The sequence below is a fragment of the Nycticebus coucang genome, chromosome 8, assembly GCF_027406575.1.
Source record: "Nycticebus coucang isolate mNycCou1 chromosome 8, mNycCou1.pri, whole genome shotgun sequence".
Classification (NCBI taxonomy): domain Eukaryota; kingdom Metazoa; phylum Chordata; class Mammalia; order Primates; family Lorisidae; genus Nycticebus; species Nycticebus coucang.
The window spans coordinates 98,155,267-98,178,426 of record NC_069787.1 but is presented as its reverse complement, the minus strand read 5'-3'; the positions used below and the strand labels follow the sequence as shown (position 1 = coordinate 98,178,426).

The 23,160-nt window shown below is 38.9% G+C and overlaps 1 protein-coding gene across 9 annotated transcripts in view; it reads left to right on the top strand.

The window, feature by feature from the left end:
• NEK4 (NIMA related kinase 4) overlaps positions 1-18,742 on the top strand; it is a 47,678-nt gene extending 28,936 nt beyond the window's left edge. For 5 of the 9 annotated variants that reach the window (XM_053600134.1, XM_053600138.1, XM_053600131.1 and 2 more), the window contains 7 exons: positions 4,302-4,460; positions 4,884-4,950; positions 6,585-6,721; positions 7,917-8,002; positions 11,453-11,658; positions 12,236-12,369; positions 18,605-18,742. In XM_053600134.1, the coding sequence (XP_053456109.1) occupies positions 4,302-4,460; positions 4,884-4,950; positions 6,585-6,721; positions 7,917-8,002; positions 11,453-11,658; positions 12,236-12,369; positions 18,605-18,697 (882 nt within the window). In that variant the 3' untranslated portion in view covers positions 18,698-18,742. The remainder of the gene's footprint in view (positions 1-4,301; positions 4,461-4,883; positions 4,951-6,584; positions 6,722-7,916; positions 8,003-11,452; positions 11,659-12,235; positions 12,370-18,604) is intronic. The other 4 variants (XM_053600136.1, XM_053600135.1, XM_053600132.1 and 1 more) reach the window with 3 other exon arrangements.
• The last annotated feature ends 4,418 nt before the right edge of the window (positions 18,743-23,160 follow it).

The following is a 23,160-nucleotide window of genomic DNA, read 5'->3' as shown; positions in this document are numbered from 1 at the left end:
GAAAAGACCCAACAAGAAAAGAAAATTATAGACCAATATCACTAATGAATATAAATGCAAAAATAACAAGATCCTAACAAACAGAATCCAGCAACACATCAAATAAATTATACATCACAACCAAGTCCGTTTTATCCCAGGGTCTCAAGGCTGGTTTAATATATGTAAAATTATAAGTATAATTCAGCACATAAACAAATTAAAAAACAAAGACCATATGATTCTCTCAATTTTTTTTTTTTTTTTTGCAGTTTTTGGCTGGGGGTGGGTTTGAACCTACCACCTCTGGCATATGGGGCCGGCGCCCTACTCCTTTGAGCCACAGGTGCTGCCCCATGATTCTCTCAATTGATGCAGAAAAAGCTTTTGATAATATCCAGCATCCCTTCATGATCAGAACACTTAAGAAAATTGGTATAGAAGGGACATTTCTTAAACTGATAGAGGCCATCTACAGCAAACCCACAGCCAATATCGTATTGAATGGAGTTAAATTGAAATCATTTCCACTCAGATCAGGAACCAGACAAGGCTGCCCATTGTCTCCACTGCTTTTTAACATTGTATTGGAAGTTTTAGCCATTGCAATTAGGGAAGAAAAGGCAATCAAGGGTATCCATATAGGGTCAGAAGAAATCAAACTTTCACTCTTCGCAGATGATATGATTGTATATCTGGAAAACACCAGGGATTCTACTACAAAACTCTTAGAAGTGATCAAGGAGTACAGGAGGTACTCTCAGGTTACAAAATCAACATTCATAAATCGGTAGCCTTTATATATACAAACAATAGTCATGCTGAAAAAACAGTCAAGGACTGCATTTCATTCACAATAGTGCCAAAGATGAAATATTTGGGAGTTTAAAAGGACATGAAAGATCTCTATAAAGAGAACTATGAAACTCTAAGAAAAGAAATAGCTGAAAATGTTAACAAATGGAAAAACATACCATGCTCATGGCTGGGAAGAATCAACATTGTTAAAATGTCCATACTACCCAAAGCAATATACAATTTAATGCAATCCCTGTTAAAGCTCCACTGTCATACTTTAAAGATCTTGAAAAAATAATACTTCGTTTTATATGGAATCAGAAAAAACCTTGAATAGCCAAGACATTACTCAGAAATAAAAACAAAGCAGGAGGAATCACACTACCGGACCTCAGACTAAACAATTAAATCCATAGTGATCAAAACAGCATGGTACTGGCACAAAAACAGAGAGGTAGATGTATGGAACAGAATAGAGAACCAAGAGATTAACCCAGCTACTTACTGTTGTTTGACAAGCCAATTAAAAACATTCAGTGGGGATAAGATTCCCTATTTAACAAATGGTGCTGGGTGAACTGGCTGGCAACCTGTAGAAGACTGAAACTGGACCCACACCTTTCACCATTAACTAAGATAGACTCTCACTGGATTAAAAATTTAAACTTAAGACATGAAACTATGAAAATACTAGAAGAGAGTGCAGGGAAAACACTTGCAGAAATCAGTCTGGGCGAGTATTTTATGAGGCGGGACCCCCACTCCCCGGCAATTGAAGCAGCTTCAAAAATACACTACTGGGACCTGATCAAACTAAAAAGCTTCTGCACAGCCAAGAACACAGTAAGTAATGCATGCAGACAGCCTTCAGAATGGGAGAAGATGTTTGCAGGTTATGTCTCCGACAATGGTTTAATAACCAGAATCCACAGAGAACTCAAATGTATAAGCAAGAAAAGAACAAGTGATCCCATCACAGGCTGGGCAAGGGACTTAAAGAGAAAGTTCTCTGAAGAAGACAGGCACATGGCCTATATACATATGAAAAAAATGCTCATCATCCTTAATCATCAGAGAAATGCAAATCGAAACTACTTTGAGATATCATCTAACTCCAGTAAGATTAGCCCATATCACAAAATCCCAAGACCAGAGATGTTGGCGTGGATGTGGAGAAAAGGGAATACTTCTACACTGCTGGTGGGAATGCAAATTAATACATTCCTTTTGGAAAGACGTTTGGAGAACACTTAGAGATCTAAAAATAGATCGGCCATTCAATCCTATAATTCCTCTACTAGATATATACCCAGAAGACCAAAAATCACATTATAACAAAGATATTTGTACCAGAATGTTTATTGCAGCCCAATTCATAATTGCTAAGTCATAGAAAAAGCCCAAGTGCCCAATGATCCACGAATGGATTAATAAATTGTGGTATATGTACACCATGGAATATTATGCAGCCTTAAAGAAAGATGGAGACTTTACCTCTTTCATGTTTACATGGATGGAGCTGGAACATATTCTTCTTAGTAAAGTATCTCAAGAATGGAAGAAAAAGTATCCAGTGTACTCAGCCCTATTATGAAACTAATGTATGGCTTTCATATGAAAGCTATAACCCAGTTATAACCTAAGAATATGGGGAAGGGGAGAGGGATGGGAGGGAGGGGGGATGATGGGCAGAGAGAGGGTGATAGGTGGGATTACACCTGCGGTGCATCTTACAAGGGTACATGTGAAACTTAGTAAATGTAGAATATAAATGTCTTAACACAGTAACTAAGAAAATGCCAGGGAGGCTATGTTTACCAGTGTGATGAAAATGTGTCAAACTGTTTATAAAACCAGTGTATGATCCCCCATGATCGCATTAATGTACACAGCTATGATTTAATAAAAAAAAAAATAGCTGGGCGTTGTGATGGGCACCTGTCATCCCAGCTGCTTGGGAAGCTGAGGCAAGAGAATCGCTTAAGCCCAAGAGTTTGAGGTTGCTGTGAGCTGTGGTGCCATGGCACTCTACCGAGGACTACAAAGCAAGGCTCTATCTAAAAAACTAAACAAAACAAAACAAAACAAAAAACATTTGAAGTATTTCTTAGTTGGGCATTTAAGATACTCCACAATGTAGCTTCAATATACCTTTCCTATGGAATACTTTCCAGAGTATTCCTATGGTATATTCTGTCCTCTAGTGTTGTTATTCTGGACTGCTTTTGTGTTCCCTCTACACACATCACTTTTCCTGACTCCTTATTTTTTCTAATGCTATTCTTCCTACTCAGCAAGTCCAAAAATGAGCTAATTCTCTCTCCAGCCGAAACCAACTTCTCCTGACTTTCCAACCCTGTTAATAGCACCACAGTCATGCCAATTGAAATCCTCACTTATCCACTATGGTACATTCCAAACACCATCTCCTTTAGGAAACCATTCCTTATTCTTTTACTAGAAGAAATCTCTCCCTTTTCTGAAACTTAGCTACATTTTCAGTCTAATGACTTCCAAGATTTGAGCTCCATTTTGTTTAAACCTGAAGCATTTTTGAATGGTTTTAGTACACTCTAACTTGTCTAGGATTGCAACTACCATATGCATTGAGGGAGGATAATGTTTAGATCAGAGACAAGACTTTTTTTACCATTATTCATGCAACTTTTATCCTTTTGCATTATTTAGCTGTTGCATTCATGGTGATTCTACGCATACATCTATCTACTTAATTTTTCTATCTTCTGGAATAATTGTGTTGGTGCATTTAGTTTTTGAAATACAGATTAGTTTATTATCAAAAAAAAATAAAATACTTTGAAGGGTTTTTTTTGTTGGTTTTGCTTGGGTTTTTGATTTTGCTTTTGGTTTTTTTTTGTAGAGACAGAGTCTCACTTTATGGCCCTCGGTAGAGTGCTGTGGCCTCACACAGCTCACAGTAACCTCCAACTCCTGGGCTTAAGCGATTGTCTTGCCTCAGCCTCCCGAGTAGCTGGGACTACAGGCGCCCGCCACAACGCCCAGCTATTTTTTGGTTGCAGTTCAGCCGAGGCTGGGTTTGAACCCGTCACCCTCGGTATATGGGGCTGGTGCCTTACCGACTGAGCCACAGGTGCCGCCCGATTTTTTTTTTTTTTTTTAGGACCAAGTCTTTCTTTGTTGCCCTTAGTAGAGTGCTGTGGCATCATAGCTCACAGCAACTTCAAACTCTTGGGTTCAAGTGATCCTCTTGCCTCAACCTCCCAAGTAGCTTGGACTATAGGTGCCCACCACAAATACTGGCCTATTTTTAGAGATGGGGTATTGCTCTTGTTCAGGCTGGTCTTGAACTCCTGAGCTCAAGCGATCCACCCGCCTTGGCCTCCCAGAGTGCTAGGATTATAAGCATGAGCCACTGCAATATTTTGAAGTTTTTAAGAGCAAATCACTGACAAAATACATAGGGAACTTACTGATGGGGGAACTCTGGAGGTGGTGGCTGTATATGAAGCTGATAATCTCTCCCTCTTTTTTAATTATTTAAGTTCCATGAGCCACCTCAACTTCTGCCTTTTCATCCCACTTCTGGAAAAGTGGATGTCATACCTATACAAAAAGATGCTGAGAACCAAAGTAGCATGGTGACTGGGTCTGTGAGCAGTTCAAGGAGCAGTGAGATATCATCATCAAAGGTTTGTGAGAGCGTATGTTGAGTTTTTTAAAACCTTATAAAGCTTTTGGGTTGTAAAATCCTACATGTGTTGTGAAGTTTTATATTCAAGTATCTTAGCCCTGCTTCTTGCCAAACACTGGAAGGGACAGATTTGTGATTCTCATGATTTCAGAGATGGTCACTTCCAGTTAATTAAAGAGATTGAGAGATTCTGAATATAGGAAATGTGAAAGTCTCCATTTGCCCTTCTAAAAAATGAGTGCCTCCCAGAAATGAGGGTTATGATCATTTCTTCCTAGTAGTTGTTAACCTGATGTGGTCTGGTTTCCAATGGATACTCCTTTAAATGCCTGAGCAAGGACTTTTTCTCAGTGCTGAATGATACATCATGCATTATAGGTGTTAGAAGAATAGTAAGCAGGAATGGAAATGACTTTGTGACTTTCTTTAAAAGAATCGACCATTATCAGCCAGAGAGAGAAGGCGACTAAAACAGTCACAGGAAGAGATGTTCCCCTCAGGTAAGCTGAACTCTTTTCTTCATCTTATTGGCAGCTATTGCTATGGCTCATGGACGTAAGCATTAGTACTGATCGTGAGGTGTGAGGACTTTGAGGGCCAGGAGCAGTAGCTCATGTCTGTAATTTTGGCATTTTGGGAAGCTAAGCTAGGAGGATCACTTGAGGACAGGAATTTGAGACCAGCCTGAAAAACACAGACCCCCCCCTCCCCCAACCTCTACAAACAATTTTTAAAAATTATCCAGGTGTGGTAGCACACTCTATAGTCCCAGAAGCTAGGTAGGCTGAGACAGGAGGATGGCGTGAAGCTAGGCATTTGAGTTTGCAGTGAGCTATGATGATGCCACTGTACTTTATCCCAAGCAACAGAGCAAGATTGTATCTTAGTGTATGCTTTTTTTTTTGTGTGTGGTTTTTGGCCAGGGCTGGGTTTGAAACTGCCACCTCCGGCATATGGGACTGGCGCCCTACTCCTTGAGCCACAGGCACCACCCGCAAGATTGTATCTTAAAAAAAAAAAAAAAAAAGAAGAAGAAAGAAAGAAAAGGAGGGCTAAGCATGGTGGTTCACACCTATAATCCTAGCACTCTGGGAGGCTGAGGCAGGCGGATTGCCTGAGCTCAGGAATTAAAGACCAGCCTGAGCAAGAGCAAGACCCCATCTCTAAAAAAATAGCTGGGCATTCTGGTGGGTGCTTATAGTCCTAGCTCCTCAGGAAGCTGAGGCAAGAAAATCACTTGAACCCAAGAGTTTGAGGTTACTGTGAGCTGTGACACGACGGCGCTCTACCAAGGGCAAGAAGTGAGACTCTTTCTCAAAAAAATAAAATAAATAAAAATAAAATAAATAAATATTTAAAAAAATAAAAGAAAGAAAAGGAAAAGAAAAAGAGACTTTCAAGCAGAAGCAGCAGTAATCCATTTGAGAAAACAATTTGGAAGAGTTTTTGAAATTTCTTAGTTGAGCCTTTTATGACGTCATCATAGAAAAAAAAGAAATCTTCACAGACGGTTGAATCTGGGGCATACATCATTAGAAGAAGAGAATATTAAAAAGAGAGCAAGAGGGCTTTGAGTGGCAGTAATTCCTGAGATATTTTAGACTAGAAATCAAAATCAAGTGAGTATTTAACTTATTTCCATGGCCATAAGTCTACTGGTTGGAGAAGTGCTCTCTGCTCAGCCACAGAGAAGAACCTAAGGGAATGGTGCTGCTCTGGGCTGAGGGCTGTAATCATTCCTGTTACTGTCTAAAGACAGTACTAGCAGTTTCCATTTATGAAATGGTGACCAGTGTTTAAGCATTATGGTAAACATCTTAAAGGCATTGTCTCATTTCATACTTACAATAACTGCCCAAGGTAGGTAGCATTATATCAGTTTTACAGCTGAGGAAACTGAGGCTCTGAGGGGTTAAGTAACTTGCCCACGGTCATTAAGGTAGTAGACCCAAAGCTAAGATTTCAACTGAGGTGTCAGATACCAGATTGATGATGGATATACAGTTTACGTTACTTCAAGAATGTGTTACTACATACTCTTGTTGGGGTATCTTCCATACCTGGTGCAAAGCCTTCTTCAATTGAGGCCAGCCCAACACAAATAACTACAGGGCTTTCCATTTTACATTTTCAGGCTCTTCAGTGAGGACAGCTTCTGTGAGTGCAGCAGAAACCGCAGGGAAACCACAGGAGGAAAGCCAGCCTGTTCCTGCCCAACAGTTCTCTGGCTGCAGCATTGCTCAGGTGCATCACACATTCCTAAAGGAAAAGGTGGACATGTCTAATCTAATAGTCTCTAAACCTTATAAATGTCAGCTCCATTTATTTCTGGAATAGGGCAAGCGTAAGTTACATCTTTCTTTCTTGATAAAGAAAAGAACTGGTAAATAGTAATTAGAAGGATTATGTTTGACCCATTAAACCAATAATTTTTTTCACTCTTAGGAACAATTAGCATCCTAGTTAAGAATTTTTCTTTAAAATGAGACTTCCCAAGGGCTTCCATTAGCCAACACTTTGCCTATTCTTCTGTGATACCAATATAGCTATGTGCATGGCCATATTTAGTCTCACTTGCTCATCGTTCCTCAGTTTCCTGTTCGTGTCAGTGGTTTACTGTCTCATCTATGGATGATGTAGGGATACCATCTGATGGCTAAATGAGTAGTTGCAAGGTTTCTGACCCATGTTCACCTTTCTGGTTAATACCCTAGTGATTAATTTTACCTACTTTTTGAAAGTAATGAAAGTTGTTTCTTTAAGCAGTATCAGTTATTTCACTAATGGAGGCTGGCCTCTCCATTTCCCAAGGTTGTAAGATTTGTATGTAATTCTATCAGGTAATCCTTTCAAGCACTTTAATAGTCTCACATAAGAGCAAGCTGAGAGGCTGGGTGCCCATAGCTCAGTGGTTAGGGTGCCAGCCACATGCACTGGGGCTGGTGGGTTCAAATCTGGCCTGGGCTTGCTAACCAAACAAAAAAATAGCCAGGCGTTGTGGCAGGTGTCTGTAGTCCCAGCTACTCAGGAGGCTGAGGCAAGAGAATCACCTAAGCCCAAGAGTTTGAGGTTGCTGTGAGCTGTGATGCCACTGCACTCTACCAAGAGCGACAAAAAAAGAGCAAGCTAAGATTGCCTTGATTTAGGTGGCACTCTTGTCTAGTTTAAAATGTCAGTATTTCTTATGGGACAAACCCACTACTTAGGAGTTGAAACACCAAAATCTGTCATCTTTCTGGAAAGGAAATTTCATCACTGGTAAAAAGCTCCAGTGTCTTTATAAAACTTCACCTTGATACTTCTCAGGCTTCCTTATAAACTTCATGGGTGAACTGGGATATCATTTGGATAAAGTAATTTCAGTTTTTGTATGTGTTAATTTCTCCTATTACATTGCATCTAAGACTCTTTCAAGTATTACATTCTGGTTGCCATGTAGAATTGTGTTTCTTTCAAATATTAATAGGAAAGGAAACTGATTCATTGTTTATCTGAGGATGAGTTAAGTTCTACAAGTTCAACTGATAAGTCAGATGGGGATTCCAAGGAAGGGTAAGTTCTTATTTTTCTGTCTCCCTTTATAAACAATTTCTGTTTGAATGAATCTTAAATATGTATTTATAGTAGTATCTGTAAGTACTTTCACTGATGCTGTTATAAATGGTTCATGGTATATGCTAGAGCTAAAAATTTCTTTTCTATAAACACATATAATTTTCATTCAGAATTCTTATAGAGTATGTTTTTAGATCTGTAGATTTATAGTTCTCAACAGATTTAGAAAAATTTTGGCCATTTTCTTTCTTTTTTTTTTTTTTTCTGAAATGGGTTCTTGCAGTATTGCCCAGGCTGCTCTTCGACACATAGATTTAAGAAATCCTGCCTCAGCCTTCTGAGTACCTGGGACTACAGGCACATGCCACCATGCTTTACTAAATTTTTAGAAGTATTTTTTTTTTTTCAAACAACCAGACACATGAAAAGTTTTTATTAATCCTCTTGTGAAAAATCTATACAATGGCTGCAGATAACATCACTGTAGAGTCTTTAGTCCTTTGCCTTTTTGCCAGCACCAACATTAGCCTTTATAGTCCCCCTGACTTTCTTCATTCTGTTCTTGCGTTCCTTTCTTGTTGTGTTTTTCTTCTCATACAGGCCATGCCTTGAAAGTCTATGTTTGGGTTCATTTTTCTTTGCATAATCCAAAGAACTGTAAATCATGCCAAAGCCCGTTGTCTTCCCACCACCAAAGTGAATTCTGAATCCAAATACAAAGATGACATTCTGGTGTGGTCTTGTACATTTTGGCTAGTTTTTCTCTAATCTCTGTCTTTGGTACTGTTGCCTTCCCAGGGTGAAGGACATCAATGATCATTTGTTTCCTCTGAAGTAGTCGGTTAGTCATGAACTTCCTGATCCGGATAATTACTGTGTCGTTCATGATGGCGGGTGATCCTCGGGCAGCCAGGGAGGAAGAGCAGAAGTATTTTTAAGAGACAAAGTCTCGGGCAGCGCCTGTGACTCAGTCGGTAAGGCGCCGGCCCCATATACCAAGGGTGGCGGGTTCAAACCCGGCCCCGGCCAAGCTGCAACCAAAAAATAGCCGGGCGTTGTGGCGGGAGCCTGTAGTCCCAGCTACTCGGGAGGCTGAGGCAAGAGAATCGCTTAAGCCCAGGAGTTGAAGGTTGCTGTGAGCTGTGTGAGGCTACGGCACTCTACCGAGGGCCATAAAGTGAGACTCTGTCTCTACAAAAAAAAAAAAAAAAGAGAGACAAAGTCTCACACCTATAATCCTAGCAGTCTGGGAGGTTGAGGTGGGTAGATTGCCTGAGTTCACGAGTTCAAGACTAGCCTGAGCAAAAGCAAGACCCCATCTCTACTAAAAGTAGAAAAAAAAAAAAAACAAAACTGAGGCAAGAGGATCGCTTAAGCCCAAGAGTTGGAGGTTGCTGTGAGCTATGATGCCATGGCATTCTACTCAGGGTGACAGCTTGAGACTCTGTCTCAAAAAAAAGAGACAAGGTCTATGTTGTCCAGGCTAGTCTCAAACTGAGTACCTGAAATAACAGACGTGAGCCAGTGTGCCCAGCTTGGCCATTCTTTCTTTCTTTCTTTTTTTTTTTTTTTGTAGAGACAGAGTCTCACTTTATTGACCTTGGTACAGTGCAGTGGCATCACACAGCTCACAACAACCTCCAACTCCTGGGCTTAAGCAATTCTCTTGCCTCAGCCTCCCAAGTAGCCAGGACTATATTAGGTGCCTGCCACAACGCCCGGCTATTTTTTTGTTGCAGTTTGGCTGGGGCTGGGTTTGAACCCACCACCCTAGGTATATGGGGCTGGCGCCCTACCTGCTGAGCCACAGGCGCCACCCCCCATTATTTCTTCGTATTTTTTTTGGACTTTTTCTTTTTTTTTTTTTTGTAGAGACAGAGTCTCACTGTACCGCCCTCGGTAGAGTGCCGTGGCGTCACACGGCTCACAGCAACCTCTAACTCTTGGGCTTACGCGATTCTCTTGCCTCAGCCTCCCGAGCAGCTGGGACTACAGGCGCCCGCCACAACGCCCAGCTATTTTTTTGTTGTCGTTGTTGCAGTTTGGCCGGGGCTGGGTCTGAACCCGCCACCCTCGGCATATGGGGCCGGCGCCCTACTCACTGAGCCCACAGGCGCCGCCCATTTTTGGACTTTTTCTTGCATTCTTGGAGATTCCAATTACATATATAGTAGACTTAGCTCACTGACTCTGTTTTTTTTTTCCTTTTTTTCTCTGTTCTATATTTCATAGATTCTATTGCTATATATCTTTGAATTCACTAGCCTTTTCTTCTGCAGTATTTAATCTGTTAATCCTATCCCATGGGCCTAGCACAGTGGCTCATGCCTATAATCCTACCACTCTAAGAGGGTGAAATGGTGAAATGGGGAGGATTCCTTGAGACCAAGAGCTCACCAAAAATAGAAAAAAGAAAAATAGAAAAAAATAGCCAGGCATGATGGCATGTGCCTGTAGTTCTAGCTACTCAGAAGGCTGAGGCAGGAGGATTGGTTGAGCTCAGGAGTTTAATGTTGCAATGAGTTATGATGACACCACTGCATTCTAGCTGGGATGACAGAGTGGAAAAAACAAATCCTTTCCCATGCATTTAATATGTTGTGTTTTTCATCTCTAGAAATTTGACTTGGGTCTTTTTAGTATCTTAATAAATGCGTCTCTTCTTTTTTTTTTTTTTTGAGACAGAGTCTCACTCTGTTGCCCTCCGTAGAGTGCTGTGGTATCACAGCTCACAGCAACCTCCAACTCTTAGGCTTAAGTGATTCTTTGCCTCAGCCTCCTGAGTACCTGGGATTAAATTCCTCTTCTTAACATGTTCATGTTTTCTTCTAACCTGGCTATATGGAATATATTTATAATAACTGCTTTAATGTTCTCATTTACTAATTCTATCATTTTTCACAAATGTGTGATATTTTCCTGTTTCTTTTCATGTCTGGTAATTTTTGACTAATTGCTAGACATTGAATTTAACCTCATTGGGCTGGTATTTTTTGTTTCTTTAAATATTCTTGAACGTTATACTTGGGTGTAGTTAAGTTACTTGGGAATGGTTGGGCAGAATTTGTATGCAGAATCTAAGACTGTTTCTTTCAGGCTCTGTCCTTTTTAACATTCCTCTCTCAGTTTCTAGGGGCAGTGGTTGGTTCTGGCCAGAACAACTGAGGATTTTCTTTTGTACTTTGATCTGCCAATGGCCTTAGGCTAAAAGGTGTTGACTCTTTTCCAAAGTCTGCTTACAAATTTTGTTTATTTTCCATTGCCTTCACAAAGTTGATTTTTATATTTCATTCACAGCGTACAGTTGTCATTTGTGGAAGGGTCAGTCTATAGGAGTTTATTTGGGCATTTGGCAGCAGAACTCCCTACAGGTCATTTTGCTAATTTTTTAATGAAAAATTCTCATGAAGCCAATTAAATAACAAAGGGATTTTTAAAAAATTTCAGAAAAGGTCATACAAATGAAATGAGTGCCCTGGTACAATTGATGACTCAGACCCTGAAACTGGATTCTAACGAAAGCTATGAAGATCTCCCAGTACCAAATCCAGTATCAGAATTTAAACTTCATCGCAAGTATCGGGACACACTGATACTTCATGGAAAAGTTGCAGAAGGGGCTGATGAAATCCATTTTAAGGAGCTACCTTCAGGTGATCAGTTTATTTTTTTACAGCAAATTGGGAATTTGTGTTTATTGGAGAAATATGTCAAAACAAGGAGCTAAAGCCTATAAAATTTTTTGATATTTTTATTATGTCCTTTATTTCCATAAAAGGTATATTTTGTCATATGCAACAGATATGTATTCCTAAAAAGTTGCATGAAATTTGATTTTTAAAAATAAATGTAAATAGATATAAATAAGCTAAGTTTTTCATGTGGTTTTTTTTTTTTTCAAGTTATTTGTGCGGTTTTTAGGTTTAGGAGGTGGTTGTGTGACATGAAGCTTAAGTTCATATGTAAATTATTAGTCATTAAAACCTAAATGAAGTTGCTATATCACACTCTTATCAAAGGGAGAAGAGTCCTAAGATTTAAAAAAAAAAAAATTGTGTGGGTGGCGCCTGTGGCTCAAGGGGTAGAGTGCCAGTCCCATATGCCGGAGGTGGCGGGTTCAAACCCAGCCCCGGCCAAAACCCCCCCCCCAAAAAAAAAAAAAAAATTGTGTTATACTTGCTATAGTGGTGAAAGTGGTTATTTTTCCCTGTCCTTGTTATTGCTTTTTAGCTATCATGCCAGGTTCTGAAAAGATCAAGAGAATAGTTGAAGTTTTGAGAGCTGATGTAATTCGGGGCCTGGGTGTTCAGCTTTTAGAGCAGGTGTTCCATCTTTTGGAAGAGGAGGATGAATTCAAGAGAGAGGTGAGTTATTCCATTAACTGTGTCAGGCTGGTCTTGTTACAGAATTTTTTAAAAAACTTTGAAATATAATTCACATAGCATGCAGTTCACTCATTTAAAGTGTACAATTTAATGGTTTTTAATATATTCACAGAGAGGTACAATCATTACCACAGTAAATAAATGTTAGAACATTTTCATTAACCCCCAAAGAAACCTTGTACCCATTAACAGTAATTCTCCATTGCCCTGTTAAGTCCCCCACCCCTAAGAAACCACTAATATTTCTGTCTCCATAGATTTGCCCATTCTGACAATTCATATAAATGACATCATTAAAAAAAATGGTTTTTGTGGTGTTTTGCTTCTTTCATGGCATGTAATGTTTTCAAGATTTATCCATGTTGTAATGTAGCGTGTGTTATTACTTCATTCCTCTGTATGGCCAAATAATATGCCATTGCATAGATTTCGTTTGTTCATCAGCTGGTGGACCTTTGGGTGGTTTCTACTTTTTGGCTGTTATGAATACGCTACTATGAACACTCATGTACAAATTTGTATGTGGATTCAGTTCTCTGGGAATGGAATTGGTTGGTCATACAGTAACTTTATATTTAAACATTTGAGAAACTTCTAGACTATTTTGCAAAGTGGCTGCATTATTTTACATTCCTACCAGCAGTGTAAGAGTTGCAGTTTCTCCACATCCTTGCCAATACATGTTATTACCTATTTGATTATAGCCATCTTAGTGTCTGAAATGGTACTGTAGTTTTTGATTTGAATTTCCCTGATGAATAATGATGTTGAGCATCTTTAGATACTCTTGTATGTTTTCTTTGGAGAAGTTGTCTATTCGAGTCCTTTGTCCAGTTTTAAACTGGGTTATTTTTTAATTATTGAGGGATTTGGGTTTTTTCCCCACTGTATTTGCATGATAGGAAGGGGATTCTAATAGTGATATATCATTGAATCTATAGATCAATTTGAGGAGTATTGCCATCTAAACAACATTAGATCTTCTGATACATGAATGTAAGATAATTTTCCACTTACTTAGATCTTTAACTTCTTTCAACAATGTTTTGTAGTTTTCAGAGTATAAATTTTGTACTTCTTTTGTTAAATTTATTCCTAATTATTTTATTCTTTTTGATGGTACTATAATTAGAATTTTCTTTCTTTCTTTCTTTCTTTTTTTTTTTTTCTGAGAAAGGGTCTTACTATGTCACCCAGGCTAGAGTGCAGTGGTGTGATAAAAGCTCACTGTAACCTTGAATTCCTGGGCTCAAGCAATCTCCCATCTCAGGCTTCTGAGTAGGCAGGCATATACCACTACACCCAGCTAATGAAAATACATTTTTTTTGATAGGATAGCATCTCGCTAATGTTGCCTAGGCTGGTCTCAAACTCCTGCCTCAAGTGATCTTCCTGCCTTAGTCTCCTAAAGTGCTGGGATTACAGGCATGAGCCATTGTATCCAGCTGAATTGTTTTAATGTTCATTTTGGATTGTTCATTGCAAATGCACAGAAATACATTTAATGTTTTAAAATATTGATCTTAATATTCTACAACTTTGAACTCATTTATTTTGTTTGATAGCCTTTTTTTGTGTGTGGAGTCCTTAAGATTTTCTATATACAGGATCATGTCATCTGTGAATAGTTAGCTTTCCAATCTGATGTCCTTCACTTCTTTTCTTGCCTAATTGCCCTGGTCTCCAGTACGATGCTGATTAGAAGTGGCAAGGGGCCAGGCTTGAACATCTTTGGCCGGGCACAGTGGCTCATGCCTGTAATCCTAGCACTCTGGGAGACCGAGGTGGGTGTATTGGCCTGAGTTCATAGGTTCAAGACCAGCCTGAAGAGCAACACCCCTGTCTCTAAAAATAGATGGACACTGTGGCAGGTGCCTATAGTCTCAGCTACTTTGGAGGCTGAGGCAAGAGAATTGCTAGAGCCCAAGAGTTTGAGGTTGCTGTGAGCTATGACACCACACCACTCTACCAAGGGTGACAAAGTGAAACTCTGTCTCAAAAAAAAAAAAAGAGTAGACATCTTTGTGTTCCTTCTTAAGAGGGAAAACATCCGTTTTTTTCACCATTGATTACAATGTTAGCTGTGGAGTTTTTCATGCATGTCCATTGTCAGATTGAAGTTCTCTTCTGGGCAGCGCCTGTGGTTTAAGGAGTAGGGCACTGGCCCCATATATTGGGGGTGGCGGGTTCAAGCCTGGCCCTGGCCAAAACTGTAAAGAAAAAAAAATTCTATTTTTCTATTCTTGGTTTGTTGACTCTTTTCTATCATGAAAAGGAGTTTGTCAAATGCTATTTATATGTGATTGTTTGTTTTAACTCTATTGATAGGTAAACTGATATTAACTAGCTTTGCATTCCTACGATAAATCCTACCTGATCATGATGTATACTCCTTACATGTTGCTGGACTCAGATTTCTAGTATTATTCTTAGGATTTTTGTGTCCCTATTCATAGGAAAATACTGTCTTTACTTTTTTTTTGTCTTGCAATGTCTTTTGTCCAGTTTTGTTAGCAAAGTAATACTGGCCTCACAGAATGGATGTCAGAGTGTTCCTTCATCTTTTATTGTTTTGGAAGAGTTAGTGAAGAATTCATATGATTCTTGAAATGTTTGATAGAATTCACCAGTGAAGGCATCTGGGCCTGGGCTTTTCTTTGTAGGTAGTTTCTTGGTCATGTATCGAGTCTTTACTTGTTATATTGTATATTTCTTCTTGAGTCAGTTGTTTCTATTTTTCTAGGAATTTTGCTACTTCATCTATCTGATTGGTACATAATTGTTCATAGTGTTCTTTCATAATATTTTTTATTTCAGTAAGATTTGTTATTTGGGAGTATGTGGTTTAATTTCCATGTTTGGGAGTTTCCTCAATTCTTTCTGTTATTTATTTCTAATTACATTTCATTGTGTTAGAGAATATATATTCTATTCTTTTTAAAGTTACTGAGCTCTGTTTTATGGCCTACTGTATGTTCTAACCTGGAGAATGTTTCTTGTGCATTTAGAAGAATGTATTTTGAGATGTCACTGTGTAGAATATTTATAGATGTCTGTTAGGTCTAGTTTGTTCAAATCTTCTGTTTCCTTATTGATCTTCTCCCAGTTGTGTTATCCACTATTTAAAATGAGGTATTGATGTCTCCAACTATTACTGTTGAATTGTTTATTTCTCTCTTCATCTTAGGTTTTGCTTCATATGTTTTTGGTACTTTGATTAGGTACATATTTTTATGCACCTAATTGTTATCTCTTCCTGATGGATTAACCTTTTTATCATTACAAAAAGTGCCTCTTTCTCTATACCAATATCAGACTTATTTTAAAGTCTATTTTCTCTGATATTAGGATAGCTTTCTTGTGGTGATTTTGTATATGATATATATCATTATCCATCTTTTTATTTCCAATGTTATATCTTTGAATCAAGTGTGTGTTTCCTGTAGACAGCAAACATTGGATCTTTTCTTATCCATTCTAAGGATCGTTACCTTTTGGGGGGGGCAGGGAGACAGAGTCTCATTCAGTTGCTCTGGGTGGAGTGCCATGACATCATAGCTTACAACCACCTCAAACTATTGGGCTCAAGCAATCCTCTTGCCTTAGCCTCCCGAGTAGCTGGGACTACAGGTGCCTGCCACAGTGCCTGGCTATTTTTAGAGATGGAGTATCACTCTTGCTCAGGCTGGTCTCAAGCTCCTGAGTTCAAGCAATCTACCTCCATCTGCCTTGGCCTCCCAGACTGCTAGAATTACAGGCGTAAGCCATCATACCCAACCAGGATCTTTTACTTTTGGATTGGATTTCCAGGGGTGTCGAACATGCAACCCGGGCCATGTGCAGATTATCTGAGGCCTATTTTGCTCATCTGTGATGTTGGATATTGTGAAAATTATGCATGAACCTTTTTCATTGTTCATCAGTTTTCATTAGTGTTTGTGTTTTTAGTGTGTGGCCCAAGACAACTCTTCTTTTTCCAAGGTGCAGTAGAAAAAAAAAGGTTGGACACCCCTGAAACCATTCACATTTCATGTTATTGATACAATTAGATTTATTTTATTTGGCACATCTCTTAAGTCTTTTTGTTTGTATTTCTGATTTATTTGCATTACGTGAATATATACTAATGTGGTATTTTAATTTCTTTAATTTTTTTAACAATATATTTTCTAGTTATTTCTTTAGTTGCTCTGAGACTTACAGAGTACATCTTAACTTTTCACATTCAGTTTTGAATTTATTCTAACTTAAATTCAGTGAGATATAGAATGTTACTCTTATTCCCTTTATTGTGATATTGTTATACATATCATACCTACAAATACAACATTACATTGTTATAATTATTACCTTATATATTATGTGTCTTAAAGAAAGTGAGAGAAGAAAGGTAGAGGGCATATTTGTAAATTCTGTTATCATAACCTTCTTATATATAATTTCTTATATATATCTAAAACAAATCTCTCCATTTGTTTCTGTGGATTCATTTGACCATCTAGAGTCATTTCTAATTTAATACAACTTTGGTCCCACCCAATTTTGTTATTGGCAAATACATTATATTTTTATATGACATAGGCCCACCAATATATATATACTTTTTAAAAATTATAGGAGAATATACATAACTTAAAAACTTACAATTTTAGCCATTTTTAAGTGTACAATTTAGTGGCATTGACATTGTTGTTCACCTATCACCACCATCCATCTTTAGAATTTTTTTCACCTTGAAAACTGAAACTGTACCCAGTAAACAATAATTACCCATTCCCTTCTACCACTAGCCCTTGGTAACCTAACCACCTTCTACCTTTTGTTTCTATGAATTTGACTAATCTAAGCATTTATAAACTTTTCAAAAAATTTTGTGACAATCTGACTTTAAGAGGGGATACCTTCCAACCCATAAGACCCTGATACCAAAACCTAACAAGGACACTACATAAAAATATATCAGATCAATCTCTCTCATGAACAAAGGGGAAAAAACCTTAGTCACCTAGATTTTGTTGAAGGTTTTTGAGTAAGTGTTCATAAGAGATATTGGTATGTATTTTTCTTTTCCCATAGTGCCCACTGGGCTTTAATACCATAGCATCAAATAGTGTACTCTTCTCTTCAACTCTGTGGAAGAGTATGAGAAGGACTGGCATCAGTTCTGCTCCAAATGTTTGGTAGGGTACCGTCACCAGCAAAGCCACTGGGTCCAGGGCTTTTCCTTGTTGGAACGTTTTTGATTACTGATTCAGTTTCCTTCACTAGTTATAGGTCTATTCACATTTACTATTTCTTTGTGTTTAAGTCCTGGTAGATTTTATGTTTCTAGAAATTTGTCCATTTCATCTACATTATAAACTTTTTGGCATACAATTGTTTATAGTTCTCTTATAATCATTTTTAATTCTGTAGAATTGATAGTAATGACCCTATTTTACTTATTTTTTGAGACAGTCTCACTTTGTTGCCTTCAGTAAAGTGCTATGGCATCACAGCTCACAGCAACCTCAAACTCTCGGGCTCAAGTGATTCTTTTGTCTCAGCATCTTGAGTAGCTGGACTATAGGTACCCACTACAATGCCTGGCTATTTTCAGAGACAGGAGGCTTGCTGTTCCTCAGGCTGGTCTCGAACCTGTGAGCTCAGGCAATCCACCCACCAAGGCCTCCCAGAGTGCTAGGATTACAGGTGTGAGCCACTGTGCCCTGCCCTAAATGACCCTATTTTAATTTCTCATTTTAGTAATTTGAGTCTTTTGTTTTTTTCTTAGTTAACCTAGCTAAAAGTTTATCAGTTTTTTTTTGTTTGTTTTTGAGACAAAGTCTCACTCTGTTGCTCAGACTAGAGTGTCATGGCATCGATCCTCCTGCCTCAGCCTCCTACATAGCTGGGACTACACCTGCCGCCCCACTAGCTAATTTTTCATATTTTTAGTAGAGACAGGGGTCTTGCTCTTGTTCAGGCTGGTCTTGATCTCCTGAGCTCAAGGGATCCAGCCACCTCAGCCTCCCAGAGTGCTAGGATTACAGGCATGAGCCACCATGACTAGCCAAAATCTTAGTTTTAAAATTTTATGTAAACAAAACTACTAGTATTTTTCTATAGTTTCCATCTTCATCACCATGCTTAGAAAAGCCCCAAGGTGGGACTTTAAAGATTACAGAAACATGTTTTCAACTACATACTGATTTTCTTTTTGTTTCTCAAATAGGTACGTTTGCGGGAGCACATGGGCGAAAAGTATGCAAATTACAGTTTGAAAGCCCGCCAGTTGAAATTTTTTGAAGAAAATGTAAATTTTTGAAAATTTGTTCTAATTTCCTGCCAGGACCAAAGACCTATTTTCAAAAGTTTGGGGTTTAAAAAGAAAAACAAATGAACCACAACAATCATTTGGAGGCCATTCGCCGTCCTTTTGTATCTCCTTGGAGTTTTCTTATTGGAAAAGAAAAATGGACAGAACAGAGTAATATGAAGCAACTCTCAAAAGAAAAACTTTTGGCTTTCATATTCTCCTTATGAGGACAAATCTGTTGTGTTTGGTTACCATTTACTGAGCCTCAAGCCACTAACTTTCTATCTAGAACTTTATTTTTTTTTTAAGGTACTAATTAGCTTGAAAACAGTACCATAAAATACTAGGTTGGAGTCTTTATATTGTACTAAAACAATAGGAGAAACAAATGAAATAATAGTATTACCTGCTATTGTTGATAACCTTAGGGAATAATTGGTATGTTATTTTTTTAAAAAAATCAATTCACAGTTCTGGGAATACATTTAAAGAATGTGAAGTTCTTTTTAGTAGTTAAGCAACTGAATTTCTTTTTTACACATTGATGAACTTTTAATATTTTATTGTCATTTAACAAGAACCTCATTTAGGGTATAAAAAAATAAAACTAAGAGATATATTGGTTCTGTATATCAGTATGTTTTACATAGTTTTATTTTTCCATCACTGAAAACATTTCTTAAACACTAATTCCTTTTCTAGCTAAGCAATTTGTAAGTAAAGTCCAGGACTATTTAGTTATCTTGTATATATTTAATGTTCATCTCTTGAAATTTGTCTTCGTGTACATTCACGTAATGGTTGTCATCCAATATTTTAAATGTATGACTATAGAGAATTTCCTTTATTAGAAAATAAGTAGTTTCTATAAAATTAAATACAAGTGTCTTTTTTTTTTTTTTTTTCTTTTTGAGGCAGAGTCTCACTTTGTTGCCCTGGGTAGAGTACTGTGGCATCACAGCTCATAGCAACCTCAAATTCTTGGGCTCAAGAGATTCTCTTGCCTCCGCCTCCCAAGCTGGGCCAAAAGGCACCTGCCACAATGCTCAGATTTTTTTTTTTTTTTAAGAGATAGGGTCTCACTTTGGCTCAGGCTGATCTTGAACTCGTGAGCTCAGACAATCCACCCACCTCAGCCTCCCAGAGTGCTAGGATTACAGGCGTGAGACCTGCACCTGGCCTTAAATATAAGTCCTGAGGAGTAAATTTTCACTTCTGTATTCAAGGGGCTCTGAAAATGAATACTGTTCCAGAAATGTTTTCATAATTAAAAATGCACCTTTTTTCTTTGCAAATTATTATTATTAAGATAAGAGTCTTACTTTTTTACCCTCGTTAGAGTACCATGGCATCATAGCTCACAGCTACCTCAAACTCTTGGGCTCAAACAATCCTCTTGCCTCAGCCTCCCAACTAGGTGGGACTACAGGCTAGCCTGCCACAACAACCCGACTATCTTTAGAGATAGGGTCTTACTCTTGCTCAGTCTGGTCTTGAACTCCTGAGCTCAAACAATCCTCCACTTGCTTCAGTGTCCCACAGTGCCAGGATTATAGGTATGAGCCACCATACCTGGCCCAACTTTGCAAATTATACATGCACACACACACACACGCTAATGAAGTGTTCCCTTTGTAGTCACTTAATGTACACAGTTAACAAATGTTTTGGTTTTTACTCTGTGCCAGGTGCTTTGTCAGGAGCTAGGGATATCTTAGTAAATAAAGCAATAATAGTCCCTGCCATTACAACACTCAGAGCTAAGTTTCTGAGATCTTACTTTCACTTTGAAGGATGAGGTAGAACTCAATTTGTAAAACTGTATAGTCCAGTTCCCAAGTGGGAGCAAATATGTATCCATCTGTTGGTTCTCCCAGAGCTATTCACCTATTCTTGCATGTTTTGGAACTCTACATCTTTCTGGATAATCAGTAATTTTACTTATATTAATAACTTATTGGTATAAAATACATATTATTTTCTTCCCCCATACTTTTCTTATTCCCATGCCATGTATTTTTCATTTTGTTTAAACATTCATTACAAGTAATCTCAACACTTTGGTAGAGAATTTGGGAATTGTTTGAGGTACAGAATTTGAGATGAGCCTGGGAAACATAGTAAGACCTGCCTCTAAAAAAATTATCCTGGCATGGTGGCAAACACCCTGCAGTCTCACCTGCTTGGGAGACTAAGGCAGTATTGTTTGAGCCCAAGAATTTATGACTGTGCTACTGCACTCCAGCCTGGGCAACAGTGTAAGACCTTGTCACAAGTAACAACAACAACAAAAAACCCCACATTCATTCAGTTTTCATCCCACTATCTTTTTGTTAATTTGTGGTTCTTTTTTTCTTGACTGCTTAATTCATTGTTCATCTTCCTTAACTGATTTCAAAAACATTTTTAAGACTGAATTTTCTTCTGTCTACCTGATCTGCCAAATGCTGTAAGTTAAGTTTCCTGGTCTATCAAGAGGGTAGCTTTGTCAAACTCTTACATATGTAACAGAATTTTTTTAACTTTTTATAGTTCACATCTTAATACAATGATTTTTTTTTTTTTTTTTTTTTGTAGAGACAGAGTCTCACTTTATGGCCCTCGGTAGAGTGCCGTGGCCTCGCACAGCTCACAGCAACCTCCAACTCCTGGGCTTAAGCGATTCTCTTGCCTCAGCCTCCCGAGTAGCTGGGACTACAGGCGCCCGCCACAACGCCCGGCTATTTTTTGGTTGCAGTTCTGCCTGGGCCGGGTGTGAATCCGCCACCCTCGGTATATGGGGCCGGCGCCTTACCGACAGAGCCACAGGCGCCGCCCGATTTTTTTTTTTTTTTTTTTGAGGCAGAGTCCCATGGCATCACAACTCATAGCAACCTCAAACTCTTGGGCTTAAGCAATTCTCTTGCCTCAGCCCTCCAAGTAGCTGGGACTATAGGCACCTGCCACAACACCTGGCTATTCTTTTAGAGATGGGGTCTTGCTCTTGGTCAGGCTGCTCTTGAACCCATGAGCTCAGGCAATCCACCCACCTCGGCCTCCTAGAGTGCTAGGATTACAGGTGTGAGCCACGGCACCCGGCCAATACCATTTTTAACAGTGACATCTTGGCAGCTATGAAATGTCCACTTTGCATCATTTAATGCTTTCTAGTATTAAGTACAGTAGAACCTCTATAAGGTGACCACCCAAGGGACTATAACAGATTGGTCGGCATACAGAGGTGGTCAACATAAGGAACTAAGCCTACTGTACTGGTAACATACATGTGTGTGTCTAACCTATGCAAATTAGGTCAATTTGAGGTGGTCATTGTAGGGAGGTGGTCAGCTATAGAAGTTCTATTGTATTTGACCTTTTCATTATTACCCTTTCTGCTTCCATCGGCCTTATCTTGCTCCTTGTGTTGTATAAGCATTTATATCAGTATCTGCTTGGTCTCCTCTTCCTATAAAAAGTAGACACTCAGGGCGGTGCCTGTGGCTCAAGGAGTAGGGCACCAGCCCCCATATACCAGAGGTGGAGGGTTTAAACCCAGCCGCAGCCAAAAACTACAAAAACAAACAAACAAACAAAAAAAACCTCAAAACTAAAACCAAGGCAAGAATGTGAAAGGCAGAAGAATTGGATATATCTGCCCAAGAAGGGATGGCCACAGTAAACCAGGGATTTCCCTCCATCTTGGCCCTGGCACAGTGGCCTAGGAGCAATGTCACAGCTTCTCATTGCCCAGGAATGTTGGTGAGGGCTTCTCCCCTAAGTGGTTCTCTTTCCTCAGTGGTCTCTTTAAGGGAACAGCAAGGTCAAGGTGTGGCAGCTCACACCAAGTACCTATCTTTTTTTTTTTTATTGTTAAATCATAGCTGTGTACATTAGTGCAATCAAGGGGTACAATGTGCTGGTTTCATATACAATCTGAAACATTCCCATCAAACTGTTCAACGCAGCCTTCATGGTATTTTCCTAGTTATTGTTTGTAGACATTTGTATTCTGCCTTTACCGAGTACCTATCTTGAGCATGTCCAAACTCCTCACCTTTTTACTGCTGAGGACTCCTCTGTTTTGAGCTTCTGACTTTTTAATTTTTTTTGAGACAGAGTTTCACTATGTCACCCTCAGTGGAGTGCTATGGCGTCACAGCTCACAGCAATCTCTAACTCTTGGGCTTAAGCGATTCCCTTGCCTCAGACTCCCAAGTAGCTGGGACTACAGACTATTTTGCGATTGTAGTTGTCATTGTTGCTTGGCAGGCCCTGGCTGGACTCAAACCCACCAGCTCTGATGTACATGGCTGGCACCCTAGCTGCTGAGCTACAGGTGCCGAGCCCTGACTTTTTAATTACATATCATATATTTACTAATATGCTTGGTCTTCTTTCTGCCTTCTTAATTTTTTTACCTTAAATCTTTCCAGCTGGTCGTGGTGGCTCACACCTATAATCTTAGCATTCCGGGAAGCCAAGGCAGGTAGATC